At 39.1% G+C, this 15,922-nt stretch overlaps 1 protein-coding gene across 1 annotated transcript; it reads right to left on the reverse strand.

Annotated features, from left to right (window-relative positions):
• Positions 1-3,125: 3,125 nt before the first annotated feature.
• LOC147460959 (putative methylesterase 11, chloroplastic) lies at positions 3,126-8,199 on the reverse strand. The gene is made up of 5 exons (XM_086499954.1): positions 8,103-8,199; positions 7,580-7,813; positions 4,780-4,923; positions 4,398-4,529; positions 3,126-3,496 (listed from the first exon to the last, which is right to left on the reverse strand). The coding sequence occupies exons 1-5, from the start codon at positions 8,175-8,177 to the stop codon at positions 3,233-3,235; spliced, it is 849 nt and encodes a 282-aa protein (XP_086356080.1). The 5' UTR covers positions 8,178-8,199; the 3' UTR covers positions 3,126-3,232.
• Between the last annotated feature and the right edge of the window lie 7,723 nt (positions 8,200-15,922).

A 15,922-nucleotide genomic window follows, 5' to 3' on the forward strand; every position in this document is an offset into this window, starting at 1 on the left:
ATGATTTTCATGGACAGTTTCAAAAATGAGAAAAAAGGCTTTTCTATGTAACGTTCGCCTTCTTCCTGTTGGCTAAGGGGCATTCTCTCACTAGAGCTAAAAGGCCCAAAAATGAATCCATTTCTTTCCTAATGTGTGAGGGGACATCTCTCACTTAAGTAGCGTTGCTAATCTAATTGTTTGATGCTCCTATCATTTTCTTTTAGCACTTGTGTATTTTGAGGTGATGAAAACCACCATAATGTTGCTGACAATTAATAGTGCTTAGTACTTTGTTGTACATGAGATAAAGACCATAAGTGTTATGAAATTGGTTGTTGACAATCTTTGTCTACAACCCATACAAATTTGGTGTGATCAATTCATAGGTTGCTTATTAGTCACATCAATGATTTTTTTTTACACCTCCTTTTTTGGAGAAACCGCCTCTAGAAGCTTTATTGAAGTTTGAAAGCATGTATTGAAGTTTTTGAGAGACCATATATAAGCTTTATTGAAATTTTAAAGCATGTATTGATGAAAATGTGGCATTGCTCAAAACTTTCCACCAAAGCATATATTATTATTTTTTATTTCTATTCATTTTAAGGCTAAACTCCCAATTGTGAAGGCTCTTGTAAATTTTAAAAACTCTATCAAATGCGATATAACATGTTCACTAATTTGACACTTAAAACAAAAAAGGGGGGGGTGTCAAGTGCTACTAAATGAGGATCCAACAATATACTTTTTGGGACCATCAATACATGCTTCGGTCATCAAAGTTGTATACAACGGAATGCCATATTAGTAGAAGACCAAAACTTATGGTTGGCCATGTAGATGGTTTGTGTATGGTCACTTCAATAAGTAGACACATATTCCTTCATCTCTAGAAAATCTACTTTTGTAAAAAGTGTAGTTACTGTGGTGTGAAAAATACTCAAAACAAACCAATTTCATTCTCAAACAAAAAAGATAGAGAGAGAGAGAGAGAGACTTGAAAAAAAAACTCTGGTGCTTGATGAATTATGGCCTTTCAAATTACATGGGATGTCGAATGCATAGACTTGGAGAATATTGGTTGTTGGGATTGATAATGTTTAAATTATTAAAAAGAACGGTAGAGGAGGGGATGGTAAGCACCCTATGTGTGGTAGAAATGAGACCATTATTTGTTTTGGAGCTGTAAACTTGTGCATTGGGTATCAAGATCACTAAGGACCACATTTGGTTTGCTTTCCTCTGATGATCATGCTATGCAACCTTGTTTGACTTCATTTAGAATATGGTTTCTTTGGTATATATGAATAGCCAAAAACACTATCATGTGCGAAGGATATGTGTTGTGTTCTTCTTCATTTCCTTGCCAAATGTTGCAGGACACGATGATAGAAGACATATTAATTGTATCTGACAAGTAGCTCAGAGAAAGATCTCTCAATGTACTTATTGAAATGTAAACATCAAAGGTAGTTTCTGTGTGTGTGTGTGTGTGTGTGTGTGTGTGTGTGTGTGTGTGTGTGTGTGTGTGTGTGTGTGTGTGTGTGTGTGTGAGAGAGAGAGAGAGAGAGAGAGAGTGAGAGAGAGAGAGAGAGAGAGAGAGACAGAAATGAAATGATATATTAACGTCTTTAAAAGGTCAAAGTGACTTATGAAACAAAAGAGTTTACAAATGGGGTGAATCTGATACAATAATGTCTATGTAAAACATTGAAAACTAAAAAATTGAAACTCAACTGAGCTAAAGTGAAATGGAACGAAATGAAATGGCATGAAATGGAATAATGAAAGTCTGAGGTGCTGGAATCAAGATCATATCCTATGATACCAACATCAATATTTGGCAAATCTCATCAATGTCCTCCTCAGTGAGTACTCTGACTGAGCATCTCCCATGTCGTGCCAGAACAGTCTGGACCCTCTGATGTAGCTTCCATCGATGTCTCAATGACCCTCGCAATAGTGGGTGTCTAGATCTCCCAAGCTTAGTGACCCTGTCAGTTAGTGTACCTCTAGTACAGGTGGACTCAGAAGTTTGTTGTGATGCCTGCTCATCTGAATGTCGCATATGTAGTCTAAGAAATCAGTGATCTCCCTATGTGAGTGTCTCTTATTGTCTAGTCTCGTCAAGAGGCTCTCCCTATGTCTATGCAGCTCTAATAAAAAAATCACAAGGCATCTCTGATTTTGATATCTCATAACTTGACCAGTGGTCCAAACCCCTCTCTGAATAGGCAGTGGAAACGGCCTCATATCTCATAGTAGATTGGGTAGTGACATATGTGATGTAACTCTGTCTCGGGCTCTATATGGCATAGCTGACAAATCCTGGCCTCTGCTGGTACTCCTCTAAATCTACCAACCTCAATCTCTAACTGATGTGATGATGTGCGCATTTGTCCAATAGCACATCGTAATCCATGGGATAGATAAGTGTCCATGTAGGCGGGTCTAGTCATAAAACCATCCTCTATAATCTCAAGCAGATGCTCTCTATAGAAATCCATCTTTGTGCCAAGCACACGCATAGGTTGTATCCATGTCCTCCTAGTGTCTAATTGAATCAAGTCCTTTCTGATGAGCTAAGTGATCTCAGTCCGTGTGAGACACAAGGAGGGTGCGTCCATCGAATACTAGAAAGGAGGTAATCTATCCATGTCAAAACCATGCAATTTGAACCAAGTTGTCATATGTGCATACCAACAAGAGGTGTTTCCATGTGAGGCAAGTTGTCGAGAAGACTCCAAAGCTAGATGGGCATATCTATCTTTGGGGAGATCCCTGATACTGTGTATGAAAGAAACGAATCTGGTGAGTGCATCGATGACTTCCAGTGGGGGAGCAGCGAGCTCTGCACGGATAATCTCATGCGGTATAGATGCTTTGGCCCTAAGCATTTGAGAAATCATAGAGACCAAAGGCCTCTCCATGCACTTCCATCCATCACACACACACACACAGAGAGAGAGAGAGAGAGAGAGAGAGAGCACCTCTAACTCCCAATTCCACAAACCATTGTTTGCATGATGACTATGGTCATACCACTGCTTGTGTGCATAGTAGATTGAAGGTTTGCATCAAATAGAAAAAGATAAGTGATAAATGAAACATTTTTATGACCAAAGACACAAACGGTATAAGAATCAGGTATAAATAACGTTTCATGGAACATACTTGATATCAGTTTAGAATCAAGCATCTTTTAAATGTAGATGACTTATATTCTCCTCTTGCATTTATAGCTCATGTGCTAAGCTAGAGACAAGAGAAGATTTGCCAAAATCACGTGCTTTGAGAAGAAGGGGGAATGGTCGCTTTGTTGAATTGTAAACTCTTGAGAGGGTGGATTTTGTTGAATGAAGCTTGCTTGGAGAGCGGGTACAATAACGTTATCGAGAGGTGTTTTGATGTAGAATCGGGGAATGCTACCATACTTCGCAGGAGTAAGAGTCAAAACCTCTAGCAGAGGAGCGAAGGGAGTTGGGTTGAGCAAAGTCAGTGCCAAATTCACATCCTATGAACATGCAACAAATGTCCCGTGAAAAAAAGTCATGTTTTTGCATTGGCTTCATAGTCTTTTTTCCTTGTAGAGTTTATTTAACCCATTTATAGAACATTTCATTTGATTGTTAATTTGATATTAATTCTCTAAATCTGTCCCCTTTTTTACTCATAATATAGTTAATCTAAATTGGTTATAATGATGACTCATTTTTGTTAACGCCAACAAATTAGAGTAATCGCTTTTGAAATATTATATAATGGTTTCAAAGTGAGCATCTATACTTATAGATAAAGGGGGAAGGAATTCCGGTTCCCCCCCCCCTGACACGCGTCAACAGCAGATTAATACGATAGTGTCGTCTGCAGTGTCCGGGAAACACACACACACAGAGAGAGAGAGAGAGAGAGAGAGAGAGAGAGAGAGAGAGAGAGAGAGAGAGAGAGAGAGAGAGAGAGAGAGAGAGAGAGAGAGAGAGAGAGAGAGAGAGAGAGAGAGAGGCGGCGAAGCCGCAGGCTATACTAGTTATAGATAGAATATTATATCTTTTGAAATGTCATATACATGGTTCTAAAGTGAGCATTATATATCATAACATTGTTTTAAAAATATATGTTAATACTAGCTAGGGTCCTAAAAGAATGCAAAGTTTTCTTGTTTTTTGCATTTATAATAAAACATTCAAAAAAATGTATGAAAGAATAAAAATTTCCCTTCTTGTTACTATTTTTAAGATTATGATTTCTAGTAATATGCCTAATATCAGGCCTTTGCATCGTAATATTTTGTTAGTTTGATGCATTTTTATGAATAAAATCTATATTTATTTATATGAGGATATACTAGATGAGCCTTTTAGCCAGTACACACACACACACACATGAAGAAGAAGAATTAGAATAATAGATGTTACCTCTAAGGGGCTCTTGGTATAAAAGTACTCTTTAGCACTTCCAAGATTGATGGAAATGGAGGTAGGAGGAAAGGAGGGCCCATTTGCAAAGTTTTGGATGGCAACCCCTTGTGAAAATAAAACTCCCAAGGCCTTCAAGTCATCTAAAAACAAGTTTGTCAAAAAAAAAATACCAACAAGCATGCAATACATTTTGTGAGTGGTGTGTGTGTGTGTGTGTGTGTGTGTGTGTGTGTGATATATATATATATATATATATATATATATATATATATATATATATATATATATATATATATATATATATATATATATATATATATATATATATATATATATATATATATGAATATATGAGAGAGAGAGAGAGAGAGAGAGAGACCTGCAAGACATCTGCAGGAACAAAGGTTTGGTTGTTGCTAGGCATGAGAGCAGCTAGAAAGATTGCCTTTTCTATCTTCTCAGAGAATAGCTCCATGGCATATGAGATGCTGCTTCCACCTAAGCTATGGCCCACCAAAATAACCTGCACATACATGTTCTTCAGGAAATGCAAATTTTGAAATGAAAACACATGGTGTGAAACATGCTTGAGCCAATAAATCTTGTCTTTAAATATGTAGCTGCTAAATTACAAAAAATTCCCAAATTTCACTTTTTGAATAAAAATACACTAGCTTTTCACATTAGCCAAACGTTTAAGTGCCTTTTTTGGGTCAGCATAAAAATGAAATTAACCCCTGCTTTGCTATCTCCTTTGACCTAAATTATATATGGACATTTGGACTCCTTCACCAGTAAATGCAAATTATGACAAGGGAGGTTGCAAAAAACCATTCTGGAGGTTACAAATTCTACTTTCACGAGGAAAAGAATGATGAATGTGGATTTTGAATACCCAAAAATTTCTCTCAAAAAAACAATTCGTTCTTGATATGTGGTATGATTCTTTGCTTCATCAAAGACGAAAGCTTGAGAACGTATTATATTCTCACCAAAAAATTAAACAAACTTGAACAACTTATTGACATCACAAATGTAAGGAAAACACACTATAAGATATTGTTAGTAGAAATACTTCAAATATTCATCTGTGACAATGCTTTATGAGAAGGCGAATGCTCTATTCATTTTCATTTCGAGGTGATCATTTTTACTAGCAAGTGATTTCAAATATCTACTGAAGTGTGTGGTGAAGTTTCAGATTAATCAAGTATAATAGCATACCATCTTGATGTATCATGTTGTTGATATTTCTACAATTGCGCAAAAAAAAAAAAAAAAATCTTAGGACCCCAAAGTTGGCCTACATGTCTAATGCCCTTGTTATTGAGCTTTCTGGCGACTTCCCTCCCAAAAGGGATCAGAAGGATGCCTCGGGTCTTGGAGAGTCAAGGAGACCAGTGAGATATAGAATTGTGGAAGTACCTTGATAATTCTCCCCATTCCAAGGACTCCGCTGCTATGTTGCATTTCCAAGTGAGTTTGCTTGTCATGCCCCCAAGTTAGGATGGCCCATTAAGGGGCTAGCAGCTTGTCGTGCACCTCAAGCCCTTCCCGTCGGTCTCCTCCCAAGTATACTCTGGACCTTTCCATCATATTCTTGGCCATAATATCCCGAGATTGGGCTTGCTTTGTGAGTTCTACCATAAACTTGGCACATGGGGCCTCCATATGAGTGCTATGGTTAAGAATACCGAGACCACCTTGTTCCACATGTCTCGCAACTGTCTCCCATTTAGCCCACTTCCAGGACATTGCATCTTTAGCATTTTTTTTCCATAAAAATTTCCTTACAGGTTTCAAGAACTCTTTCCAGTTGCATTTAGCTAGCTTAAGCAACGGACCATGGACCATTAAAAGCCATATAGGGAAGCATAAAAGACTTGATTACCTTCACTCTCCTCAGAAAGGGAAGAAGTACATACTCCCACCTTCACATATTTTTCCTTACTTTATCCATAACCCATAAGAGTCTTTGCTTGTGAGAGAGGCTCTCAAGTGTTAGAATATCTTCCCTTTTGACACTATCTCCCCCGTCCACATAGACAGATCAAAATAGTCGTTCTTGGAGAAAGAGATCGAACTTGATTTTTCAATACTACACTTCAACCCTGAGGCTAATGCCAACGTTTTCACAATTTTCAGGGCCTTCCTGATAACCATGGGGCACGCCTTAAGGAAAATCAAGGATTCCTCTATAAAAAGCTTTGCCAAAAGTTGGTTGTTGTTAGGCAGAGCCAACCTTTGAATTTCCCCTTTAGCACCACTATCTTCAAGCAGTGTAACCAGAGGATGGGATCCAATGGCAAACATTGGGGGGGGCAAGCCTGGTAGCCATGTTGAATTCATCTTTGGAGCTCAAAAGAACCCACTATTCTCTCATTAAAAAGGAGCTCCAATCAGCTATCAACACCAAGGGTGCTGGTCAGGCGGCACATCCGTGGCCCAAAGCCTAATGACTTCATGACATCTTCAATGAAGGACCATGTTATCATGTCATAGGTTTTGAGCTTTATAGAAAATTCTTTCACTAAAGTGCAAAAACACTTCCCATGCTTGAGCATGAGATGAATTGGGTTGAGCAATGACTAAAGATGGTCAAAACATAACTACGTCATTGTTGTTTTAAACCAAATTTCGAACATAGTATTTCTTCTTGTTCTGATACATCCAAGGCGGTGTCTCTTTCCAATGTATATCATATCAGATGAGTTAACTAGAGAGGATTATTAATCAAAATGTATGCTTTTATGTGTACATTAAAGGGGAGTGGGTTTTTTAAATAGACCCATAGTGTAAATGTAGTATGCATATTGAGGTATTACTAATAACCTCTTGAACGCATGTGATATAGGGAGATTTTGATAACTGACAACCCTGGGTTGATACGTAGCAACAAATCTTGGGACCGTCACTTTTTACAACATGTACCATATCACTTGAGTTAACCGGAGAAGATTATTTATACTTCTCCAATGTATTACTTTTATGTATACATTAGAGGGGGTGGGGGTTTTCTTAATACACCGATAGTGTAAATGTAGCATGTATATGTAAACCCTTGAATGCACACGATACATGGAGCTCTCGATGGGTAACTACCTTGGGCAACAATACTTGAACACAATTTCAATGCAAGGCTAATAGCATAATTTGTGTACAAGAGAAAAAATACGAACCGTGTCATTAGTGTTTGCCAAGAATTCTGTTAATGGTTGGAGGTATTGGGGAAGGGAGGTAACTGTGTCAGCAACAACTTTGTCAATACCATTTGAGGTAAGGTCAACACTGGTGACATGATGACCAGCCTGTTGAAGAAGAGTTGTAATCTTGTACCAACACCAAGCCCCGTGCCCCAGTCCATGTACAAGCACAAAATGGTGTGGACCATCATGCCCATTAGCTTTTGCCTCCTACAATCAATGGTCAATTAGCCGAAAATGTCAATTTGTAAAAGCATCATATAAAAATGTTAAGGATTTCTTTATTGTGGGTGTGGTGTGTGCATTTAGTATTTAAGTATGGAAGGGAGAAGGTGTGAATGAAATAGCCAGGTGTTGCTATTCGGAAGCTATGGTGGACTATCTACCAAGTGTGAGCATGATTTTCTAGCTAAAGACACACAAGAGGGAAGAGGGGGGGGGGGGGGGGGGGGATAGTGGAGACACAGAGAGAGAGAGAGAGAGAGAGAGAGAGAGGTACACAGTGGGACGTATAGGAGGCCACAAGGATGAGGCCTAGAAGTAGCAAGAACGACAAGCTGGCTTTGGCAGCCATTCTAAACTTGTAATCGATGATTAGGGTTAATGGATCATGATGTGAGAAGGCCTTTTTAAAGGGAACGGGAAGTCAACGCTGGCTGGTTCAATATCCGATAGTAGCCCCACGTCCACTTTGACCTTGAAACGTGTGCTGACGTGCTCATACAGGCGCTGCCATGTCCTCTTCTAATCTCTACCTACAGTCAGCCCTGAACTGGGCTTCAGAGGATAGCCGGCCGCGCGCGCGCGAGAGAGAGAGAGAGAGAGAGAGAGAGCGCAACTTGCGCGACCCGTTGGTAGAGGCCCTTGCTAGACTTGTGGCCAATTAGCGCATCCTTGGTACTTCGTAAAACTATGCCAGCGAATATCAGCTCATCAAGAAAATCTGCAGTGAATAAAATCTTACATTTTAAATGTGCATATATTTCTTGCTGCTAATGGGATAATTAGCCCATTACACAATTATGAACGATGAATCCTCACAGCAACAATGTCCTGCTATGGAGAAAAACCCTGCTAGTCTTTTATGAACCAATCAGATTGTATGTCATCTCCAGATATCTTTCTCTCTTCCCCCCTTCTTAATCCTTCCTTTGGGCTCTCCCTTTTGGAGCTAGGATTGATCCTATCCTACCTTAGGGTCCTTGTCCTTTTTCTTTTTTTCTAATTCGAAGCTGTTTTTCCCAAAAAAAAAAAAAAAACAATGTCCTGCTATAAAATTGGAATCACTATATTACAACTCTCCAACATAGCATAAGCAATACATTTTGTTGCTTCTAATGAAGAATCTCACTATGATGTTGGCCACACTGTACCTTATAAAATCATCCACAAGGCCACTAAATTATTTGAACTACCTATGTAGCTTAGACGATAGCTAGGTTACAGGTTGTATCCGCAAACAAAGCGTATCTTGGTCTCAAAGGATGTTTTAATGTGGAAGCTATACCTTATTATATAGAACTGTCTGCAAGGCTACTATGAAAGTCAAACCATCAACATAGCTAAGTTTGCTTGCTAGCTAGCTACACCAAACTAGAGGGAAACACTAAGATGGCTATTGAATAAGGAAGATTTTCTAACTAGTTCTCTAGATTCTAGTTAGTTATGCCTTACTATACCATGCTCTCTAGATGGATTTCTAGCTCTCCACGTAGCTAAGAAACTCGCTAGCCAACCCACCATAGTATCCCTAAATCGTTGACAAGGCTAGATAAGTAGCCAAACTAGCTACATAGCTAAGAGGCCAAGTAGTTGATTAGTTTGCCCCAACTAGCACCCTCAAACTATATTACTTTTTTTAAGATGGTCAAAGTAGCTAGATTGTTTAACATATAGTTACCTAACTAGGTAGGTAGACTTAGCAAACTATAATATACTATTTAGATGGATTCTAAAGTAACAAGATTTGGTACCTAGCTAACTAATTATATAAGCAAATGTCGGGTAAGCTATAACAAAATTTAATAATTCATGTACATGGCTACTGTAGTAACCCAAGTACCTACAAAGGTAAATTGTAAAGTAGCTAATTGGTCAACTAGCTACCTAAACCATAGAACCCCCTAGTATCTCCATAAAATTGTCAAACTAGCCACACTAAGCTAGTAAAGTAGCTAGTTATTCACTATACAACCATCATTCCATACATGCCTTACCTTGGTCGATGGTTTTTGAAGAAAGTAAAAGGCTAGCTACATGTTTAGCTTGCTTACTAGGTAGATGGATGGCTAGAAAGCACCCACTACCAATGAAACTTTGACCCTCAGTATCTACATGGCTCCTAAGCCAAGAGAAATTGCTATACAAAGACTGAATTACTCCCAAACAAGGTAGGTGTCCCACAGCATGGACCATACCATCCAAATGGGCGTGAATCTAGCCAAACATGTTCATTTAACTTGTTTGGGTAGCTAGGATATGTTATACATTAATTTCCAAATGTGTAGTACTATTTCCAAGGCTAGCTCTACCATAAGGTGTGCTATGATCTACAAGTCTAGTGAAGTAGCTACACTACCTTCACAACTAGCTAGATAAGTAGAGAGCCAATTAGTGAGATCACTATATTGCGATGTTATGAAGAACAACAAAAATCGACACTACTAAGATATAAACTACAAGGACTTGAAGAATTGCTAGACCAATCAAACTAGATAAGAAAAATTATAGCAACATCAAGATCACAGATTCCCCTTTCTATTCAAGTAGTGATTAGTTGTCATGTACATGGGTTTTCTTTTCAAAAGGGAAAAAAGATTTTCACTAACAATGTGCATATAAAGACTTATGGACTCATCCTCGTTATTCTCTTTTTTTTTTCCCCTCATACTCAATAATTGGTTAATAATTTGTCATGATGGTGGAATCTACTTCTTCACAATAATCCATTGACTGATTGGTAATTGAATCTAAACACTTGTGAGTGAAAGAGGCAATCTCAAAGCAATTTGGAAACAACTATCATCAAATAATATTTTATCTCATGTCACTATTGCTTCAACTCTCCTCCAAGTTCTAAGGGGACATTATATGGACTCAATCCACTATTACCAATAAAAATGACCTTTTTTCTCCATCCAAAAACTAAAGGAGAGTTTATGGAGCACAAGCTTCCTCCCTAAGGATTCAATTTTTAGCTTGACCTAGCAATGCTTCTAGGAATAGATCGATATCTATAAGCCTTGACATTTCAAGTTCTAGGAAAGTATCTCCTTACAATATTCTTAGTCATATCTTCATTGAAAAACTTGAAAATAAATACACTTACCATTTACAATACCACTCAAAAAATTCTTGTGCATCTAGCTTGAGAGCAACATTCAACTTAGGGACGAGTGGAATAACAATTTTCTATGTTGAAAGATACACCTACTTACTTATTATATACCAATCCAATATACCTTGAATGCCAACTTCAACTATGAGATAGGACCATCTATAGGGATTAGTTAGGCTTAGACAATGTTGCATTCATGCTAATAACATAATAATCACAATTGTAATCACATAATGGAGATTAGAGTAGAGTGCAGACACAGAATGATAACTAGATTGATCAAAATTGAGTACAAATAGGCTCATTACATAGAGCTAGCCAATGCATCTCATTTGGCATCATGCATGACATCATAAGAGGCTCCAAATTGGTCCAAATTCCTAGAGGACTCATGGGTACTCTTTTTAGCCCATCTATGCACCTTTTTATTGAGTTTATGTGAGGCTTCACCATTTAGAAATACCCCACATGGATACCCATACACCCAAGGTACCATATCTTGCTAGTGCATGATTCTTGTCACATAAATATCTAGTAAACTAGGAATAATACATATCAAGACATAGGATAAAGCCTGCAAACTCCAACAACCCTTCCCTTGGGGTTTAGACTATGAAAACCGATAACTCAAACACATTAAAATCTAGGAGCATACATCTTTAATCGAAGGACAATACAAGTGGATATCACTCTAATCCGAGAACCAAGAAGAAAACCATTGCAATCTTGAAGCTACCACAAGTCTCTAATCCAAGAGCTTGCACTTGAACAATGTCAACAAGTTTGGAACCAAGATAATCCAAGCTCATCTTAGTGTGACTCTAGTGCAAGAGATAGAGGTAACTTCAACGTTTTGGCGACCATATGTTGTCTACCATTCTACTTCATCTTCCAGCTTTAGTGCTTCATTGATCTTGATGACGTTGCGACTACCCTAGATTTCTCATTAGCTTTATTGAATGGAAATGAAAAAGTGCATAGCAATAATGCAAAATGTAGTACTATTTATAATGCTCCTTCCCTTGAAGGTGAGTCTCCCTTTGGGTTTCTCTCATCACCACTCGTTGTACTTTGGAGAGGTCTTTGCAGTTGAAGACTCTCCAAGCTCAATGTCTGGAGTTTGTACACTGGCACAATGATATCATCATTGTACATATATTGCAATGTTGTGCTTGGCTGCAAAATTTGTAGTTAAATTGCTAGATGGAGGGGGGGGGAGGAGGGGGGGGGGGGGGGGGGGGGGGGCAGCATATATAGAGGGAGTTGAAGAGTTTTCCCTTTGATTTCAAGCTCTTGGAAGATCCAGTTTCTTACTTACTTTGGGTAGGCGTTGATGGCTTGGAGGTAATTTTTTGAAGTTTTTGGTGCTTGTGGAAAGCTCTGCTTAATAGGAAGTAGCATTGGTGCTCTCCTCACAAGTAAGAACCCCCTTGAGGCCAGGGTCTTTAAAGATGGGAAAGATCTTTTTTAAGGAGGGAGGACTCGTTTGCTTTGTGCTTGTTGCTAGGTGTATGAATCATCCCATGTGGACCCCAAAGGGTTACAATGTATGATGGAGCATCTTGCTTTGCATCTATCTTGTGTCAAAGAGCCCTCACAAGAGCTTTTCCCTTGCACATGCAAATTTCCTTATTGTGTGTCTTGAAAACTAGACTTTATGTATGCCCAATGTCCCAAAATGAGGTGTCTCGAGCCCAAAACCTCTTGTGCCCAGCAACCTATTGTTGGGTAGCTAGACCACTTGTCCCATGTCGGCTCTTTGTGGGAGGATGCCAAAAAATGTGGATTATATGGCTCACTTTGTACAATGATAACTACACACACACACACACACACTCAAGTTTGGAAATAATTCACGGGCATTAATGGTGGGAAACCTTAAACATTAACGCTAATGAAAGAATTACAACCCCACACAATGGGGTGCGAAATGGGATTTTGGAATTCTTAGGGTTAAGACCAAGAGCAACGACGCTAATCAAAATCCACAAATACATCGTTGGATGATTGATGCCCAATTATGAAAATTGAGAATGTTAGGATTACTTTGGAGAGGAGCTTATTACGAATACCTAAATAAAAATGGACTATGGGAGGCTAATGCATTGGCATGAAAATCTATTTTAGATGCCTAAAGATGACTAGGTTTTTAATTAGCTATTGAGTAGTGGCTTGAGAGTCTTTAATCTAGAGAGCTTGCTCATGCAAAAAAATTGAATGCTAATTGGGCAAAAGATATGCAATGAGGACAGTAGGAGAGAGATGCTAAAGATTTTAATGGATGCTCAGGAAAGGATTATTACCTTGAGAGTCTTAAAACTTGAGAACCTACTCATGTTAACCAACTGAACACTAACTGAGCATAAGATATGCAATGAGAATAGTAAGAGAGAGATGTTAAGGATCTCAATGAATGATTACAAAATGATTACCACCTCTAATGGATCTACCACCATTTATATGGATAGGGAGGTTTAGATAATTTTGCATTCATGGTAGATTAATCACACAATGGATATTAGAGACCTACACAGATAATGCATCGGGGATCTTACCTTGGCTTTGCCTAAATACCCAATGTTGGGCATCGAAGAGGCATGGCACCTAAACTGATATGGATAGGGAGGTTTAGATAATGTTACATTCATGGTAGATTAATCACACAATGGAGATTAGAGTAGAGTGTAGACAATAAATGATAACTAGATTGATTGAAAGGGAATACAAAGAGGTTCATCATACAGACTAGCCTCATACATGACATCATAAGAAGCCCCAAATCAGATCAAATCACTAGAAAATTCATGGGTACTCTTTAGCCCTTTTATCCACCCTTTTTACTAAGTCTAGGTGAGTCCAAACCATCTAAAACTGCCCCACATGGATACCCATACACCAGAGGGTAGCTTTTCTACATGTTAGCACATGATTCTTTCCATGTAGGCATCCAAAAGACTAGGAATGATACATTTAAGGCACGGACTAAATCCCACAAGCCCCAGCACCATCTCCATTCTCCCATGTTGGAGATCACTTTCTTGCATCACTTTGTTGAGGTTACTTGTAAGCCTAATCATTAGCACTCTTACTAACCCTACACAACATCTTATTTTTAAATCCTTTGTGGTCAACATCGCACTTTCTAAGGAAGTATGAAAACTACCTTGAATGTCTATCTCTTGCTAATGCATTCTAGAGAGGCACATGTTATTCAGACCCATGCATTTATGAGTTATTGTTGTTTATGTGGACCTCATGTTTGGTACTCTAGGGTCACAATCACTAAAACATCTATTGCATGCTTTAGAAATAACCTTATAATATATTTTTGGCATTTACTACACCCTTTTGTTTATTGAGTATTTCTTTTTTTTCCTTTTGTTAGTACAAGATGTGTCGAGCATGGAGATAACAAACCTTATTGGATGTGGTGGTTAATCTAGTTTTCAAAAACTTTGCCACTGACAATCTAAATTCTCAAGGCTTACAGTTAGAAATGTTGCTGTTAGGGCACCAAACCCACCTATCAGTGCAAGAAAGATATAAGAATTTAGATCAAAGAGATGTTAAGTTGGATACAGAGTGCCAGAGGAGTGCTAGATCAGAGAATCAAGGTGATGATTGAAACAATGTTACCAGTAGCAAAGGACCAAAGACACGGATTGTAAAGAATGAGGATGCAAGAGAGCTACACAAGGCAAGCACAAAGCACACAGAGATGGAAAGCTTCTTCTTCTTCTTCACAGAAAAGAGAGTACAAAATGACTAAGTGCTAAAGTTGAAAAGTAGCACATATGTACATGCGGTCACTAAGTGTGAACTCGCTAGAAGCGTACTAGGCTGGCACTATAAGTGTAGTCCAGCTGTAGAATCATTGGCAGAGATCCTCCGTGTCGGTCACCTAACGCGCCAGTGAGTAAATGCAGTAAGCGGCCAAGACCCGTAGTGGATGCCAGCTCAAGGTGTAGAGCTAGACATCTCAACACTCCCCCTCGAGCTCTGCATGTCGCAGAGTCCAAGCATAGTCCGGAAACGTCGAAGCTTCTCAGCTCCGAGGGCCTTGGTAAAGATATCCGCTATCTGCTCCTCTGTGTTGACGTAGACCAAGTTGATGTCGCTTGCCAACACTCGCTCTCGAACGTAGCGGTAATGGACCTCTATGTGTTTGGTCCTAGCATGGAACACTGGGTTCCTAGCCAACTGCATGCTGCTGAGGTTGTCACAATGAATGACAATCTGCTGGTCCACCTGCACTCGCAAGTCCTCAAGTAATGTGCGTAGCCAAGCTACCTCGCACGCCGCAACTGTTGCACCTCTGTACTCGGCCTCTGTGCTCGATAAAGCAACCGTAGGCTGCTTTTTGCTGCTCCAAGTAACAGCAGCACTCCCAAAAGAGAACATGAAGCCACTCGTAGATCTCCTATCAACAATGCTACCTGCCCAATCTGCATTTGTATACCCATACAATGCTAATGGTGCATCTGCTGCATAGAACAATGCGTAGTCAAGAGTCCCTTGCACATACCTAAGTGTGCGTCGTACCCCCACCTCTCCACACCATGTCTATGAGAGAAGTTATAGGCTACCGCTCCCAACAATTGTTATCAAAGCTTAGGTTCGTGCTCAGGGCAAGTAGGAGAACAAGTGGATATCATCATCACCATCAAAGTTCTACAGTATAGAGCCTATTTTTCCTCTTTAATTCTAAGTTAATTGCTTTTTGCCTTTTTTTTGCCTCTTCTTTTCTGCTTCTTGAAGCTCATTAAACTCTTCTTTTCCATCCCTCTGAGCTCAACATTATTCGCCCTATTTGAAGTGAGGCTTCTTGCAGGATTTGTACAAGTTCACGTTGACCGAGCAGAGATGGGTGCTTGCTTATGTAAGCCCAAAGCAATGATTCAAAGGTTCCATAGAACCTCGAAAGCCCAATACCAGTGTGGTTGTTGACCGACCTCAAGAAACAAAATGAAGATTGGCAAATC

This window comes from Adiantum capillus-veneris, chromosome 3 (genome assembly GCF_014529385.1).
Source record: "Adiantum capillus-veneris isolate H3 chromosome 3, ASM1452938v2, whole genome shotgun sequence".
Classification (NCBI taxonomy): domain Eukaryota; kingdom Viridiplantae; phylum Streptophyta; class Polypodiopsida; order Polypodiales; family Pteridaceae; genus Adiantum; species Adiantum capillus-veneris.